General features: G+C 41.0%; 1 protein-coding gene across 1 annotated transcript in view; it reads left to right on the top strand.

Moving 5' to 3' along the window:
• Window positions 1-16434, top strand: part of CACNA2D3 (calcium voltage-gated channel auxiliary subunit alpha2delta 3) — a 987429-nt gene that overhangs the window by 627348 nt on the left and 343647 nt on the right. The window contains exon 12 of the mRNA XM_077128978.1: window positions 13895-13973. Within this exon, the coding sequence (XP_076985093.1) occupies window positions 13895-13973 (79 nt within the window). The remainder of the gene's footprint in view (window positions 1-13894; window positions 13974-16434) is intronic.

The raw sequence follows: 16434 nt of genomic DNA, 5'->3' as shown, positions 1-16434 counted from the left end.
GTCCAACGTGCTGTTCCTTGCACGAGACAAATGCCCAACATCCTTCGTTTTAATATTTTAGTACTCATTTTGTCTCTCTATTTCTTCTAGCTTGTTTCTACTCCATATGTCATAAAAAATTATTCTCAGTTAACTGTGTTTATACCTTTTAATTGTCTGCAACATTAATTCATTTATCTCCCAAATATCTGGGGGCATCTGGTGTGTGTCAGGAGCTGGGTTAGCAATTAGGGAAACAACAATGAATGTGATTGATATTATACTTCCCTCATGAAGCATACATTCTAGTGCCTGTGTATATGAGAGGAGAACAAAGCCCAAATGACAGAAAAAAAAATTTCTAAGTTGCTCCAAATGTCTGGCAGGAAACCCATAGGGATCAAAATGAAAGGGGGAGGCACTCTGGCCCCTCCCTCAGTATAGTAGGGTGCCAGAGACATGTCCTCAAACTTACCCCTGGAAGAAATCTCCCGGAAAATGATGTTTAAGATGGAAAATTGCAGATTTTATTCTTAAGGTTCCTACCTGGGGAAAACATTTTTAAAACTCAATCCAGTTCCAACGCATAATATCTCTGTTACCGCTCTTGATCTCTATGAAAAATCTTGACTTAGCAAAATATCAAACAGAAAACAAGGGTAAGAAAACAGAAGAGAGACTCACTCTTGAGAGTGTGGATTTTATTTCTAGTTCATGTATGCTTTTCTGTTAAAATACATTGCTCTTCGTGGTTTCCGTTTGACTGATTTGTCTGCTGCTTCCCAGAGTACTGTTTTCCACCACCCTGCACCTTCCATATAGATTCTTCTTATGCATTGCTGGTTTATCTTTTCCTCTAGACAGAATGCCCCTTGAAGGCAGAGGTGATCTGCTGTTCTGCATGACCTCATCTCCCTCAGTCTGTGTCTATTTATAACAATGCCTTTTGCATCAGCTTATTTGAGTGAACAATACTACTTAACTTGTAATTATTTTCTCTTACATGTACGATTTGGGCAACAACAAAAGAGAATGTGGAGTGTGCCCGATGGCTCAGTTACAGGAACAAATAGTTAAGGGAGGGATTAGGAATGATTTTTTTGGCCTCAAGTATTCATCTTACTAGTGTCCAAAGCTTAGAGCAGGAACATTATGACTTTGCAGTTACGTAATCCTTTTCAGCTGGAGCTGGAGCCATGGAGCTCAAGGTGGCATGTGTTGTGTTCAGAAGAACCCAAGCTGTTGAAAGGATAGGTGCAGTAGTGGGTAGTGAGGCAGTGCTGAAAGGAGATGAGGCTCTTTAGTACTTGACCAAAGGCCCCTTGGCCAAACAGAGAAACTGGAGATGGGTCCTCAATGCAGTCACAAAATTAGGACAGAGATAATATTAAAAAATTGAGGGAGATCTTCAACAAAGAAATTTTGAAAAGTCAGGAGGAGCTAAGAACAGAATGGCAGGACCTTCCTCCTATCATTATTTCACTGTTTCCCATTGCCTTCTTCTCTCTACAAAAAGAATTTACAACTTCCATAAAGGCAGAGACCATATGGACTTTTCTCCCCATGATTCTTTATCACCAAGCAGAGCATTTGGTGTGTGGTGAGTGCTCAGATAATACTTGATACAAGGGTAGGTGAGAGGGTGGATGGATGGGAAACAGAAAATATAACCAGAATTAGAGTTTGATAGGAACAAAAAAGGACACTAGAAGCAGGGGTATAAAGATAGACCCACAAAATATCTGACAGAGTCTCTCTTGCAGTCTGGAAAAGCCCAGATTTTTCTCAAATGCTTCAAGAAGCCCACACCAAGAAGGTAACTTTGGATAGCTGCAAGACTAACAGCCTGTAAGATTAAAACATAATCACTTAGGATAAAGTACAGCTTGTACTGACTGAAGACATGAAAGAACATTTCCCTTGTGTTTCTCAAAAAGAAGTTAATGACCCCATTTCTTCCTCCCCAAAGAAGCTTTCACTTTCTTCCTTGCCCTGTTTCATTTGAGGCCACTGCTCATGATATTAAAAATAGTGACTCTCTACAGTAAGGATTTTTGGCCAGGGGTATGCTCCCATAGAGGGACTTGGGGTTCTTGGGTATGTAGGAATGCCTGTAGGGGTAGAGGTTGTTGTACAGATAATGGCATATATAGATTGCCTTAACCACACAGGTACTCCTGATAGATATACCCTCTCTATAAGCCGTGTCCCTACCTGTCTGCCTCTTGGAGAGTCACTGGTAAGATGGAGTGAACATTGTACTCAACAATATCCTTGCATTTGTCTGACAACACCTTGACTTTTCTTACTGATAGTAAATCTCAGAAGGCAGTAGATGAGGTGACAATGGAAACTACTATTTTGAACTAATTCTTAGTAACAGGGAGGATTGGTTGGGAAAATAGAAGTGAAAAGAACCTTGGGAGGAAGTGACTGTACCATCTTAGAATTCACCACTGCTGTTGGTTTTAATGAGTTTGAGAATGACTTGGGCAAAATTCCCAACTCCTAAATTCTCCACCTATAACCTGCTGCTGTGCTGATTTTACCAGGGCAGGGCATGAGAGGGGGTGCTATGTACTAATGTATGCTGCCTCTCACTGAGAAGCTTTGGCCTATTTGTGTCCAAAGCCAAGTGGGTCCTGCTCCCTTCTGCACTCTGATTTGGGCCCTTGGGTTTTCACCAATCCAGCAGTAGTGAGGAGCAAAGAGAGATGAACCAGGGGGAAGAAGGAACTTTTCTCTAAGGTCCACAGTGGCAGACCTAATTCAAGCTTTGCATACCCCCTGATCCTTTCCCCATTTCAATTTTAGCTCTGTAAGTGCAAGCAAGGGGTTGCAGGTCTCCTCTTAAAAATACTCACCCTTTCTTTAGCAGCATGAATTCTCCCAATCCCTACCATTTGACATTATTGGTTCCATTTAACAGTAAACCCGGGAGGTTAGTAATATCATGTTAACCAATTTAAAAGTAAAGAAAATGAGGATTAGAAAGGTCAAGTAACTTACCCAAATCCTCACAACTCATTTGGTAAAGACCCAGTTCCCAAAACAGGTGTGTTTAATTCTCAGCCCTGTCTTGTTATCACTGGTTCTGCTAGCCTGTCCACCTAGTTGTCCCAGTATTCCACGAAATGATGCTGTCTGTACACTGTTACAAAGCATAGGGGGAAAGCTCTCCCCTGCAAGCTTACTTGGAATAGCAAGCATCACATCATGATTTTAAGATGTGGTCTCCTCCCTGCCAGGTAACTTCTGAAGCAGGCAGTTATTTAAAATAAAAATTGGCTTTGATCCTCATATGGCTTGCATCTAGATCAAGGGGCAGACACCTATGAAGAAATGTATTATAAAACTGATGATCTACCTGTGAAAAGCCTCGAATAAGGCACCATTTTTTCTGAAGCTGTAATAACAAAGACCAGGCCTTGTCATACCTCTATTTTTTTTCATATTTTATCATAGAGCTTCTGTGTAAAAAGAAGCCAAGGGAGCTGAGCATAGGGAAAATAAAACGAACTGATTGATAGCCGATCAGACTGCAAAAATAGAAAAGTATGTTCTTTAAAATGAAGTTGGTAATGAAGCAATGTGCCCTAGCTCTGAAAAATTCAAGCAGGTCCAATGCAGACGTCTTTTGACTTCCAGTTCTGTGTAGAGGAATGGAGAGAAGATGAGTAAATAATGTTAGTTGAGTTGGACACAGTCACCTCATTCTGCCCTCACAACAACCCTGGGTAGCCACTATTAGCCCTTTTATATGGCAGGGCCCGTGTCAGATTCATTTTGCACCCCGATCCCCTATCCCCAGCCCCATGCAGCCCTACAGTGGTTTCTCAGCAAAACCTTATGAAGAGGAAGGATGCTTCTCGAGGTTGACGATTTGAGAGGTTACGCTGACGTGTTGTCTATAAAGATGCTTCTGCTTGTGTGTGCTGGATACAGCTGAGTGTTATCTGCAGGTCAACGTGGGAGCCAGCTGCTCTCTAAGCAACCCTGGATTTGTTGGGTGGGGGAGCTCTTGGGCTTTTCCAGACTACCGACCCAAGCTTACAATAGTAGTCCACTGCATTTGTATGTATGTTTTTTTGTTTGTTTGTTTGTTTTTTAAGTTTTTCCCCTCTCAGTTTAGACCAGGGAATCTGCAAACTATGGCTTGCTGGCCAAATCCAGACAGTTCAGTGTTTTTGTATGACCTGTGAGCTGAGAATGAGTTACATTTTTAAATGATTGAAAGAAAATCAAAAGAATATTTTGTGATATATAAAGTTATATGAAATTCCGTGTCCACAAAGGAATTGCTGTTGGAACACATCCATGCTAATTTGTTCATATAATGTCTGTGGCTGACTCTGTGCTACACAGCAGAGTAAAGTAGTTGTGGATATTAGCTGTATGGCCTGCAAAGCCTAAAATATTTACTATTTGTCCCTTTAAGAGAAAAAAATTGCCGGCTCTTGCTTTAGACCGTTCTTTTGCAAGCAGAGCGCTATGGGAAAGATGGAACCTCTGAAGAGAAAGTCAGATGCTTTCTGATAAGTTCATGTGATCCTCTTATATGTCATCAATGCGTAAGTGCTCCTGTGCTGCCAGCCCTTGGTGCTGAATGGACAGTTCAAGAGGTTCATCTTGGTGGGAGGTGGGGTAGAAACTGGCTTTGCCAAATTCAGATGCATCAGTAGACCAGCCATGCCCGCTCTTCTTCAGACTCCCTGACGAGGATGTTCCTGATTGTCCCCTCCATAGAGAGCTCCTGATAAACTCCTCCTAGCACATACTGTCTGACCGTGAGAACTGTGTAATCCGTTTTGTCCTGGCTGTCCTGAAACTTAGAAGTGAATTCTGTGCTTAGTTCAAATATTTCATTGGTATTTATTTAACAGCAGTCGGGGTCCTGAGATAGATATAAGGGAACAAGACAGACATGGTCTCTGCCCTCTTGTATGTTTCTATTTGGAAAGAAAAACAGATATAACAAAGTAAACAAATCATTAAGATAACTGCTAATTGTACTGAGTGTCCTGAAAGAGACAAATAAGGTGATGAAGAAGATAAGGGTACCTGGGATGAAACAGTGAGTTAGCTCAGTGGGAGGTGAGGAAAAGGGGAATGCAAAGACCCTAAAGCCGGAAAAAATTTGTCATGTTTCCGGATCTTCCAGGGCATCTTAGCAGGTTTAATCATGTCAGAAGTTTGGACTATATTCTAAGTGCAATGGGAAGACATTGGAGAATTGTGAACCAGGGAGTCACACGATCCCATCATGTTTCATCAAAATAACTATTCCATCCCAATTTGTGGAACAATTAGTTTCTCTTTTACACAAGTAGATTTTCTGATATGACTTTTTCTTAATTTAAAGGCTTTACATATGTAAGTTTAATTGTCAGGACCTTTTTGTTCATGATGTTGACTCTATACACCTTTTTGGAAAAAGGAATGTAAGTATGAACAAATTAGCTGACAACCCTCGGTCTCCTGTGGCCTGAGAAGAAAGAAGAGCAATTGCCTCTGAGCCATGCAGCTCTGTCGTTAGGCTATGTTGGTGGCCAGAGTGTGAAGCTCAGAGCTGGACCTATTACAGACGTATTTTAATGGTATTTGCCAATCAACAAACATTTGAGTACTGACTCTGTGCCATGCATTGTGCTAAATTCCATACATTCAAAAATGAATTAAGACAGGGTGGATAATGGTGGCTCAGTGGCAGAGTTCTCGCCTCCTGTGCTGGAGACCCGGGTTCAATTCCCAGTACCTGCCCATGCAAAAAGCAAACAAACAAAAATGAATAAGATAAATGCTTTGTCTGTCCATTCCATTCCTGGGGCTTTGAATGCAGTGTCATCATAGGCTGTGCAACATGACATACATCATAAAAACCCAAGGTATACAGTGTTTCTCTTCTCTATCAGGGGTCCTGGCATCTCCACCTTGACTTCAGTGTTGGGGACTCATGTGACTTTTCTGGATCTGATTGTGGATGGCAGTTTCTGGAATTCACCAAATCATCAAATAATAAGCATATAAATGAACAAATGTCTTTTCTCTCATCTCATTAGGCACTTAAGATGAGAGATCACATCTTGATTGCCCAGAGAACACCATTTGTTTTTGAAGAATTTATGGTCCAGAATACAAAAGAGGTGTTCTTAGCCTAAGTCCATAAGTTTCTAGGAAGTCCTTTGTTGAAGGAGGCTACCCAAACTCCATAAATTCACGTCTGAAATTGTGAGTGTACAGTTGGGGCCATTTTTGTGGAGAGAATGTCTGTAGCTTATGTCAAACTCTTAGTGAATTTTGTGACTTGTAAGGTTAATAGAAATTGTAATCATTATACCTCAGGTCTTCCTCTATTACTACTGTCAGCCCCATTATCCTCGGTAGCAGCGAACATCTGTGATGGTTCAGTGGAACTCTCCTGTAGGAAGTATCCCCATCTTCACCCACAAGTATCAATTTCTCCTTCAATCAAACCTATGGACAAAAGATTTTGTCTTTTGACAAGGTTGTCTATGGACAAAAGATTTTACTTTCCTTGGCTCACTTCGTTTGATTGACTTTACCCTTGATGCATAGCTAAACAGCAGCTTGTATGGAACACAAGTGGGAATGCAATCAGAATTGACTGAAATTCATTCCTTCTAGCCTGTTCTCTTGTCCATTATCTCATTTACTATTGATCACAACCCCAATGAGGAGTGTGGGTGGATGATTCACATTTTACAAGTAAGGAAGCCACAGATCGGAGGGTTTAAATGACTCACTGAAGGTCACCAAGTCTGAGGGTGTAGAGCTGGACCTACCTGGAACCCAGGTCTCCTGATTCCTGGCTCTGCCCACATTTGATAAAGTAGATGGAACTGGATAGTCCAGTATATTGCACCACCCACCTTTGAGGATGTTTGCATCTTGACATCTTACTGCTCTATTAAGTCATGTGTAAGCACCTCTTGTTCCACTGTGCTACCCCAAATCAGAGTCTCTTGCTGACCAATTGACACCTTTCCCCTTTGCATTGACAAAAGACATGCCCATAAAACTGGACTTCTACCTCCCTGGCCACAGGATTACAAATGGCATTATTTTCTGAAATTGGGCATTTTCAATACCACCCACCAAGTACCAGTGATTGTATTTGGGAGGAAGGATATTATACAGACTCTTAGATGTCTCTAAAATGACAGTCCATTTTTCATAATGATCTATGATATTGATTTGCTGAAATTTTATTACTTCTGTAATTTAATTCAATTCATCCCATTTTATTGCTGCTCAGGGTAGCAGTACCTTATTTGCCTCTTGTTCTTCTGGATAAGGATGTTTCTTCTTTTATTATGTGCACGATGGCACCTCGATTAAATCAGCCTGTTTGATGTAACTGTTTCCATTGGAGTCAACTTCCTCTAAGCCCATCTCTACTCTTGCATTTTCGTGAAGATAAATATTGGCAGTGATTTATGAAGCATTTTTGTGAATAATCAGGATCCATTCCTTTTCTCCTGATTCAATTAAAGGTTTTATTCAAGGATGCTTCCCTGCACCAGAAATCATAGAAATGAGCAAGTATAATACCAATAACAATGAAAGCTGGTTAGGAGTGTCTTTTGTGGCGATACAGATTAAGAACATATTCAGTAGGCATCACATTGACTTTAAAACATAAAGATATCAAAAGGTCTCTTTCTGAACCTGAAGTCATGCTTCATTTTGAGAAGTCTGGGAGATATTTTAGCAAAGAATTGAATTGGGCAATAAGTGTAGAGGGACATGAACAAGTAAGGAAACATAAAGTTGACTCTGCCTTCCTACTTATATAGGCTGCCTCTTAGCTAAATTAAAATTTAGGACCTGTGGCTGTGGGCACCCATGGGTATTATAATTATTCTTTTAGCGACTGTTATTTACACATGCAATATACATAATTTGCATGCTTTTAAAGATAGAAATATTGGATTTTTAGTTACATGTTTGTTTTTAAAGATTGCCTTCTTTTTCTCTAAAAGAATAGACTGTTTATTTGGAGGTTCCTAAATGCCCTGGTCCCAGCCCTTTCCTCTAGATCTGGGGCCAAGAGTGGGGTTATTGTAATCTCTGAGAGCGAGGTTTCAGAGCCAAGCATAGATCTGCCCTTTCTTGGAGGAAGAAGAAAGTGCAGTTGGCTTATCTCGTTTGCCAGGTCTAAGACTCCAGCCTTTTTGTATTGGCAAAAATTTCTTTAAAAAGGTCATTGTAGTCCAGCTCTTTTTTTTTTTTTTTAACCAAACACTGAATTGTAAACTCCTTTTATTGGTATTGGGCTCAACACCTCGCAGTCTATAGAGACCATTTCTTGGAAATGATTCCAGTGATTTTTTTTTTTTTTAATCCCCATCTCTCAGGCTTCATCTCTTTGGTGGTATTTTTCAAAATGATGGTCTTGGATTATCTGTGTCAGACCTACCATGGGTACTTTTTTAAAAATGAGGAGCCCCGGGCCTGCTTAGTCTGTGAGTGGCCACTGGGGTACATATTTTAGCCCATGACTCAAGGCCCCTGGTGATCCTGGTGCCCAGTGAGGCCTGAAAACTCTCACCACCCTGCCAAGAATCAGTCTTGTCTCTCACCTAGAACATCACCATGGCCTCCTACTTGGTCTCTGCTCCTACCCTTATCCCTTGAGCCTGTGGTTCTCAAACTTGGCTGTACATTAGAATCTCTACTGGGAGACTACAAAATGGCTCTTGCCTCCAGAAATTCTCATTCAAAAGTTCTTGGATGGGACCTGGGCATTCAGTAACAGCTCCATAGCAGAAATTGGCAGCCAAATTGAGCACCCTGCAGGCTGAATACCCATGTCAGCTCATAGCAGGCTTCTACTCAGCCCCCTTGTGGCTTCTGCTCTTGCTGTGAGGAAATACCCAACTTTAACAGTGGATCACAAGGCCCCCATGATCGTTTGCCTCTTGTCTCTCCAAGTTCACCTCCTGCCTCGCTTCCTCACTGACTCCATTCCACATGTACACCCCTCTTCATGGTCCCTCAAGCATCCTTATCTTGGTGACTTGATACCTTCTGTTCCTTTCACCTGGATCACTTCCTCAATAGCCATAAGACTTGCTCGCCATTTCGTTCAGATCCCTGCTCAAATGCTACCTTACCACGGAGGACTTCCCTTCCTCCCTTTCTAAAATAGCAGCTCCCATCACTCCCCATCACCTTCATCCAATTTATTTTCTTCATTGCCTCTAATCCAGCAAATGAATAAACATATTTGAATTTGCTGTTTACTGACTGTGTCACTCTTAAGAAACTATAACCCCCCCCTTAGGACAGTGAATTTGTTTTATTCACCACGTATCCTCAGCACCAAGAACCATCCCTGGCATGTAGCAGGTGCTCAGAAGCTCTTGGACTATCTCAAAATGCCCCTGGGGCAATAGATATTAGTAAAAATATCTAAAACTGAATTTTAGGGCTTCTAGAAGACATGCGCTCTACAATTTTCTACACTCTACTACTTCCTGTCATCTTTGTTACCTGCTTGGCTGCCATAGGTGTCTTTTTTGTTATCCTGGCTGTATTTTGAAAGGAGAAGGTGCAGGCAGGAGCAGCCACTATTCTGGCTGTGCAATTAGCCCATTATGGCACCACCAGCAGCTACTTCCCTTCCCCTATCTTAATGGCTGCAGATAAGTGAGAATTTGAATCATTGTCTTTGCAAATTCAAACTATATTCGCCATGGTTGAGAGGAATGATGCAGTGCCCCTCCAAGTTTCTGAAGGGAATTGCATCTCATGAGTAGGAAACATAATTTGTTTCTTTGGAAAAACAAGATTGAGTTTCTTGTTTCATCTGGGAAATTTTATATTAGGTAGATTAAATTGACTTCAAATTTGAAGTGTCCACATCCTTAACATTTTATTAAGCTTAATTGGGTTTGTAGAACATTTAAAGACCATCCAAACTTAAATGGGAGAATAAGATGAGCTAATAGGTTGATGCAGACATTTTTTTCTTTTTCTTTTTAACCCTGCCTTTCTGCAGCATTAATAAAAGCGGTTCTTTCTCTGCCTGGGGTCGATGATTACAGAGGCCTGGCTCTCTATGCTGCGTTAGCATCTCCCAATGCTCAGCCTGGGCTGCACCGTGCAGAGGCCTGGCTCTCTATGCTGTGTTAGCATCTCCCAGTGCTCAACCTGGGCTGCACCATGCTGTGGCTCCTTCCCTTGACCACCCCAAAAATCCTGGGTCTGCTGATGCTCTTTGCCACATCAGAAAGGAGTCAGGCTCAAGAAAAACTTGTGAAAGTTTGTTTGGTGGTGCTGCTTAGGGAAGAAATCTCCAATTGTTGGAAATAGAATCCATCAGTTTCAAGAATTCTTTAATGCTGGAATTGAAGAGCAGTTTGACTTCATTACTCACAGAGATTTTGCACTCAGTTAAATGTACAGTAAACTAAGGCTGCCCTCCCCAGAATATGTAAGGCTGGGGCTTAAATTTCCACCTGTCATTTTCTCTTCTGTGTAATTTTCACTGCTAAGCTTATTTCCCCAATGTCCTTATCAAATTGTTGAGGAGGTAGTAGTGTCATTACTTTATTTTCCCTTAAGAGCATATTTTATTCTCCCTTAAGAGAATATTTTATTAGTAAGGCAATATCTAGTCATTTATAAAAACAGTCAAATGATATAAAAGCTTATGAAGTCCCTTTTTAAAAGAAATCAGATTCTATGCTATATAATAGCCCCCAAGTTGTTTCCCACCTTACCAGTTTATAGTGGATGTTGTTTTACATCAGTACATAGCTGCCTAGTATTCCACTTTATGAATGTACCATAAACTTTTTAGCCCAATAGCTGATCAGGAGAGACTTAGAATTAAATGGTTTTTGATGATTCCAAATAATGCTAGAGGAAACATCCTTGTACTTTTATCATTTGATATTTGTGAAAATAACTGAAACTGAATTTTAGGGCTTCTAGAAAACATGTGCTCTACAGTTTTCCATACTCTACCTCTTCCCATCATCTTTGTTACCTGCTTGGCTGCCGTAGGCATTTCATTCGTTATCCTGGCTACAGGATAAATGCCTAGAGGTAAAATTACTGCATCAAAACAAAACACAAGAAAACACAAGTATAAAATTTTATGGATAATGTTAAATTGCTTTCTAAAACATTTCAAACTTTGGAGTAAAATATTTGCAGCCAGTTAAAAGGCATTTTTCTAAGAAATGCAGGGTGTGAACCCAGTAGCATTTGATTATGTTTTTTTTTGTATAAAAAGAGATGTGACAAGCCATTTCCATGCCATTTTCAGTCAGATAAGGAGACCAGTCCTCTGGGAGCCAAGGCCTGCACATAAATGGAAATATTCAATATGATTCTGATTTTCTTTCATAAGTAATAGAATAAGATACAGAGCAAGGGACAGATGTAATGCCTATAAATCCCTTAGCAAAGTACCCGATCCAAGGGATGGTGCTGATTGTCGGAGCCACAGTGGTGCTTATAGTTGGGGTGGTGGTGGTGGGGTAGGGATCATGGTGCTGGTTTTTATTACTGTGGTGGTTGTTAGCACAATTATTCTTGAGCAAGCTTATCTGGCCTGAAAGTTGGGCACAGTCCTACTGGTTTTCCAAATTGGTTGCCATCTTTTAAAATCAAGAACTGTACTAGTTTTACCAATGCTTCACAGTGTTGTTCTGGTTTGTAACCTTGCAAAGAGAGAACTCAGTTTATACTCAAAAACGAATGGGCTACTTTGTGTTGGGTCTTGGCCAAAAAGATGGACTTAATAGCTTCATTTCCTGGGAGCAATCTCTTATGACTCCTGCTGGGGTTAACAGCCAGTGGGCACGCACAATTTTATCAATCTAGCATTTTCCCTTTAAATAGCTTAAGTTTGAAATTAAAGGTGAAGACATGCAAAAAGCATGGACCCTGTAGCATGATTCTAATCTCAGCTCCCATGGGTGGTAGGTCTGGGCCTTGGAGCTAGTGGGATTTTCTGTGTTGACAGCACCAGTTTATCTAGGGGGTCAAGGAGAGAGCCAAGGTTTCAGAAAACCTCATTCATGAGGACAGGCCTTGATGAAACTGAACACATAACAGGACCTCAGTTTCCCTTAAATCAGAGTTCCTTGGTTACAGGCCTGCAATGGCCAGGCATAGAAAGTGAAGTGGGAGCAGCCCTGTGCAGCTGGTCAGTGGTAATCACTTTTGGTCACCTGAGGCTGGCTCTTACCAAAAGAGCTACAATCTTCTAATTTTAAAAAGTACATCTTTCCTCCCAAAGCAAGCCTAGGAGGAATAATGTGGAAAAGAATTCGGGAAATGAAGATACCCAAAGGCCTCTGTGCCTGTCCACCTGCCCAAGAAGTCCTCTTGCTGGAGCTGTGATCTGAATGAAATGACTGCCTCACTAAGCACAGACGAGACAGACTAAGGTTGCATAATGATAATGTACATTGAAGCATATCTTTAAGTTGGAAAGAAATCACCACCTTAAAACTAGTTTGCAAAATTATAGATAAGAGGATAAGAGGATGTCATAGTTAAAAAAATATATTTATTTTTTCAGGCACATGTTGGCATTTGTATATTTTTATCCATCCATGCACTGGATTACAAATTCAGAATTTGTAATGGCCCAAATTCTGGGATCCATGTGGACACGCACAGGTGAAAGAGACACATCCCTTATTCTCCTTCATCAAGTGGATAGTCCAGGGGAGGACAGCAGCCTCACAGACCTAACCACACAAGTTGACTGCAGTTGTGGGAAAGGAGCAGAGGGGATGCTACTGAAGAAAAAAAAATGGCATATCTGACCCAATGTGGATGAGCTGAAAGGACAGCAGTTAGTAAAGCCTCTGATACCACCTGTCAAGAAATATTCATCTGTTTGTTTGTTTTTTGTATGCTGTATGGTGGGGTCACATTTCATTATTTTTCCATGTGGATACCCCTTTATTGCAGCACCATTTTCTTGAATTGTTGTTTGGTTTTTGGGAAGTATGTGGACTGGGAATCAAATCCAGGTCTCCCACATGGCAGGCGAGAATTCTACCACTGAACTACCCTTGCACCCCCAGAAATATTCATCTAATAGCATGATTTCATTTAACCCAGTCACAAAATGGTGGCCAAAGGGCTGTATTTGGTCTGTCAAAAGGATTCTGTTAGTCTATGTAATGTTATTTTAAATTTGCATTCAAGGATTTTAACTCTTAATTCTTTATCTTTCTTTCAAATACTACTTTGGGAGATGGGCCCTGCTGTGCTTCGTTTCAGAGTCTTAGCCTCTTAAGAGAGAGTTGAGAAAGCAATAAAAAATGAGAGAGCCAGGATTTTACATGTGTTCTCTGCTCTTGAGGCTGCTCAGACCTTAGGAGGACTAGAAAGAGTCTCCATCGGTCTCCCGGCCACAGGCTATGCCTCTTGCTGGAGTTAATTACCTCCTAAAATCACACCAGGCATCACAGATGGTTAAGAAAGTGTCTGCAGCCTGTCCTCACCATTGGGGGCGAATCTTGAGGGTTTTGTAGTGACATTTTTATTCCCAAGAAGAGCACAGTCTATATTTCCTGTTCAAATGAGGGTGATGGTTAGTGATTGTGTCCCAACCTGGAGCATCTTTGTCCATATGTGTAGAGGAAACCCAGGCTAGGATGCTGCTAGCCTCTCATTTCAATCTCTTCTCCTTTATCGTGAGTTGCACACCAAAAAACAACCACTGCCATGCCATATGGTTTAAAAGATCAAAGGCCCCATTTTTGAATATATTTCTTTCTGACTGTGCTTCAAATGTCTTAAATATGTTCCTACAGATGGGAAGCATGGAGCATTAAAGAGGTGAGCCACATGTGCCTGTGGTCTGTGCAGGATGGTGCAAAGGGAACACTGCTGACCCGTGTGCTCATCTTCCTTTCAGGTTCGCATCTTCACATACCTCATTGGGCGAGAGGCTGCTTTTGCAGACAACCTCAAGTGGATGGCCTGTGCCAACAAAGGTGGGTTTCTGCCATGTACTTGGCAGATATGGGGACAGTCATGAGAAAGTGAGGGGTTCTAAGAGAAGGCTGTAAATTCTAACAGAAGGTCTAGGTGTTTCCAGATGATTTTTGATAGCAGCTCCTCCCAGAAAATACTTATAAATTTTGAGTAAATAGTCCAGTGGAGTGGCCAAGCCTGTCACCTCTTCTGCTTAGTAGCTGAGTGACGTTGGAGAATTACCATGGCAGCAGTGTGTGCTGTACATCAAATATCCCTGTGCTTTCCCTCCATTCCTAACATCCTTGCCATTTGGTGGGGCCTCAAGACTGACCATCTCTGGGCTGAATCATTTAAGGACTGGTATGGTGGTGTCCATACTTTCTTCTGCTCTTGTGAGCTCTGATGCTGCATGTTCCAGATGGCATAGCCATCAGATGTGGTAGCCTTCATCAGCCTGGCTGACACCTTTCACTAGCCCTGCCCTCTACCCTCGCCGTCTGCCTACCTGTGCTAAATTTATAGTGTACATGATAAGTAAACCTTTGTGTTAAGTCACTGAGATTCCCAGCTTGATATGTTTCCATGATATAACTTAACCTATATGACTAATTCAGTTAGTTAATTTTAATGTGCCTTAGTATTCTAATTGCCACTCCAAATGGGGATGATGGCAATAGTTCCTCCTTTGTTTCTTATTAAATAGAAGGACTGATGAGATAGTGCATGTTAGGTGTCCTGAGTCAGTGCTGGGGTATAGGAAGTGCTCAATAAGTGTTGACTGTTTTAAATTAATACTGTTTAACAAAATTTCTGAAGTCTAATTTTCTGGATAAGACTGACAAACATAAGTTTTATTTTTTCTTCTCTAAAACACTCTGAAAGTGTTTTCTGGAGAACGTCTTGCTGACAAAGTGTCCTATGGCATTTACTTTGGAAAATGCTGGATTGAAACAACCTATTATCTACATTTTTGGTTGAAATAGAAAATTTGCAAACTATTATTTCATTTCACATTCAGAAAATTCAAATGAATCTGCATTGATTTGGTTCCCAGTCATGTGACCAAAACAATGTTTTGAGGAAGGCACAGGGAGAGAAATAACAGGGGCCTCCAGTCTGCCAAGAACTTCTTTTCATTTTGCACACATCCAAAAAGGCAAATTATTACTCTACCAATTATTTGGTAGAGTCCATGCTTTTAACCCAAACTCCGAGTTCAAATCCAGCCTCCCCCAAGCACCAACCATATGAAAGTTACCAAACCTATCTAGGTGTGAATATGTCACCTACAAAACAAAGGTAGTGATGATACCTGCCCCGTACAGTTATTATGAGCATGAAATGAGGTTGTGCTGGTAATACTCGTAGATCAGTACCTCAGGCAAATGCCCCATATTATTACCATGCATTATATGCATCTGCAATGATGTCTTATCTCTCCTCTGAGGCTATACACCCCACTGGAGCAAGATTTGACTCAGATTTCATCTTAGGTGTTCTGACAAAGTCCAGGTAGGTACCCATTGATGTTTGAAAAATGAGTAAATTGATTGTAAATAGTAATAGAGGTGGGTATGTCCTGTTGCACTGTAAGTTAATATTTACCATTGCACAGTAAATTGATATGGATGGATTTCCTCCTCAGCCATCCTTTATAGACGTTCCAGTGTTTGGGCTTCAATAGAGAAAAGAGAACTCCATGAAGGTCTCAGTACCAGTTTTGGTAGCTTAAGACAAAGTTGTTTTAGTTGCAAACCACCAAAATTGCTTTCTGAAATTAAAAAGAAAACTGTTTTAGAGAGAAGGGGAGAGTCTCAGAACCCAGGGTAGGAAGGGAAGCACATGGTTTATTTTTACATATCCACTTCATTCTTTTTCTCTAACCTTGATGGCTATGGTGCGCGTACAGCTAGAAATAAGCTCTCCACAGCATGCTCATCTGTCCTTACACGCACACAGAGTCACTTTTCCCATATTGTGGACAAGGAATTATATTAGAAAGGCAAGCTTATGCCTTCTCTATTTTAGACTGACTAGTAACTCTCAATTCTGATTTCAGGTTGCCTTCAAGAGAAAAGAAAAAAAAAGGCAATGGCCAGCTCCATCTTGAGCCAGGTCTCTAACCTTTTTCTGCTCTGTGGGTAGATGAATGGGTGGGTAGATGTGGAAATTCTCAGAGAATAAGTATGTGGCCAGGCAAATAAACATCTACCCATCTTTTCCCTTTGCTTAGCATTGTCCTTAATTTCCTCATTATGCTTGGAACAGTGTTTTTAGCAAGTTTCAATTTCTTCACCTAAAAAAGGAAGGGCTGCATGGAAGGTTTTTGAAATTTCCTTGAACCTCTGAAATGACACATTCTACAGTTATTTTCATTTATTGGCCGGCTTGGCTCACTGAAATGTATCAGTAGTTCTGCTTGTCTCATAGAAAGGTGTTTAGCCACATTTCAGGGGCTATCTAGGAGAGAGGTGAGCA

This window comes from Tamandua tetradactyla, chromosome 15 (assembly GCF_023851605.1).
Source record: "Tamandua tetradactyla isolate mTamTet1 chromosome 15, mTamTet1.pri, whole genome shotgun sequence".
NCBI lineage: Eukaryota > Metazoa > Chordata > Mammalia > Pilosa > Myrmecophagidae > Tamandua > Tamandua tetradactyla.
This window is presented reverse-complemented; position numbering and strand designations above follow the sequence as displayed.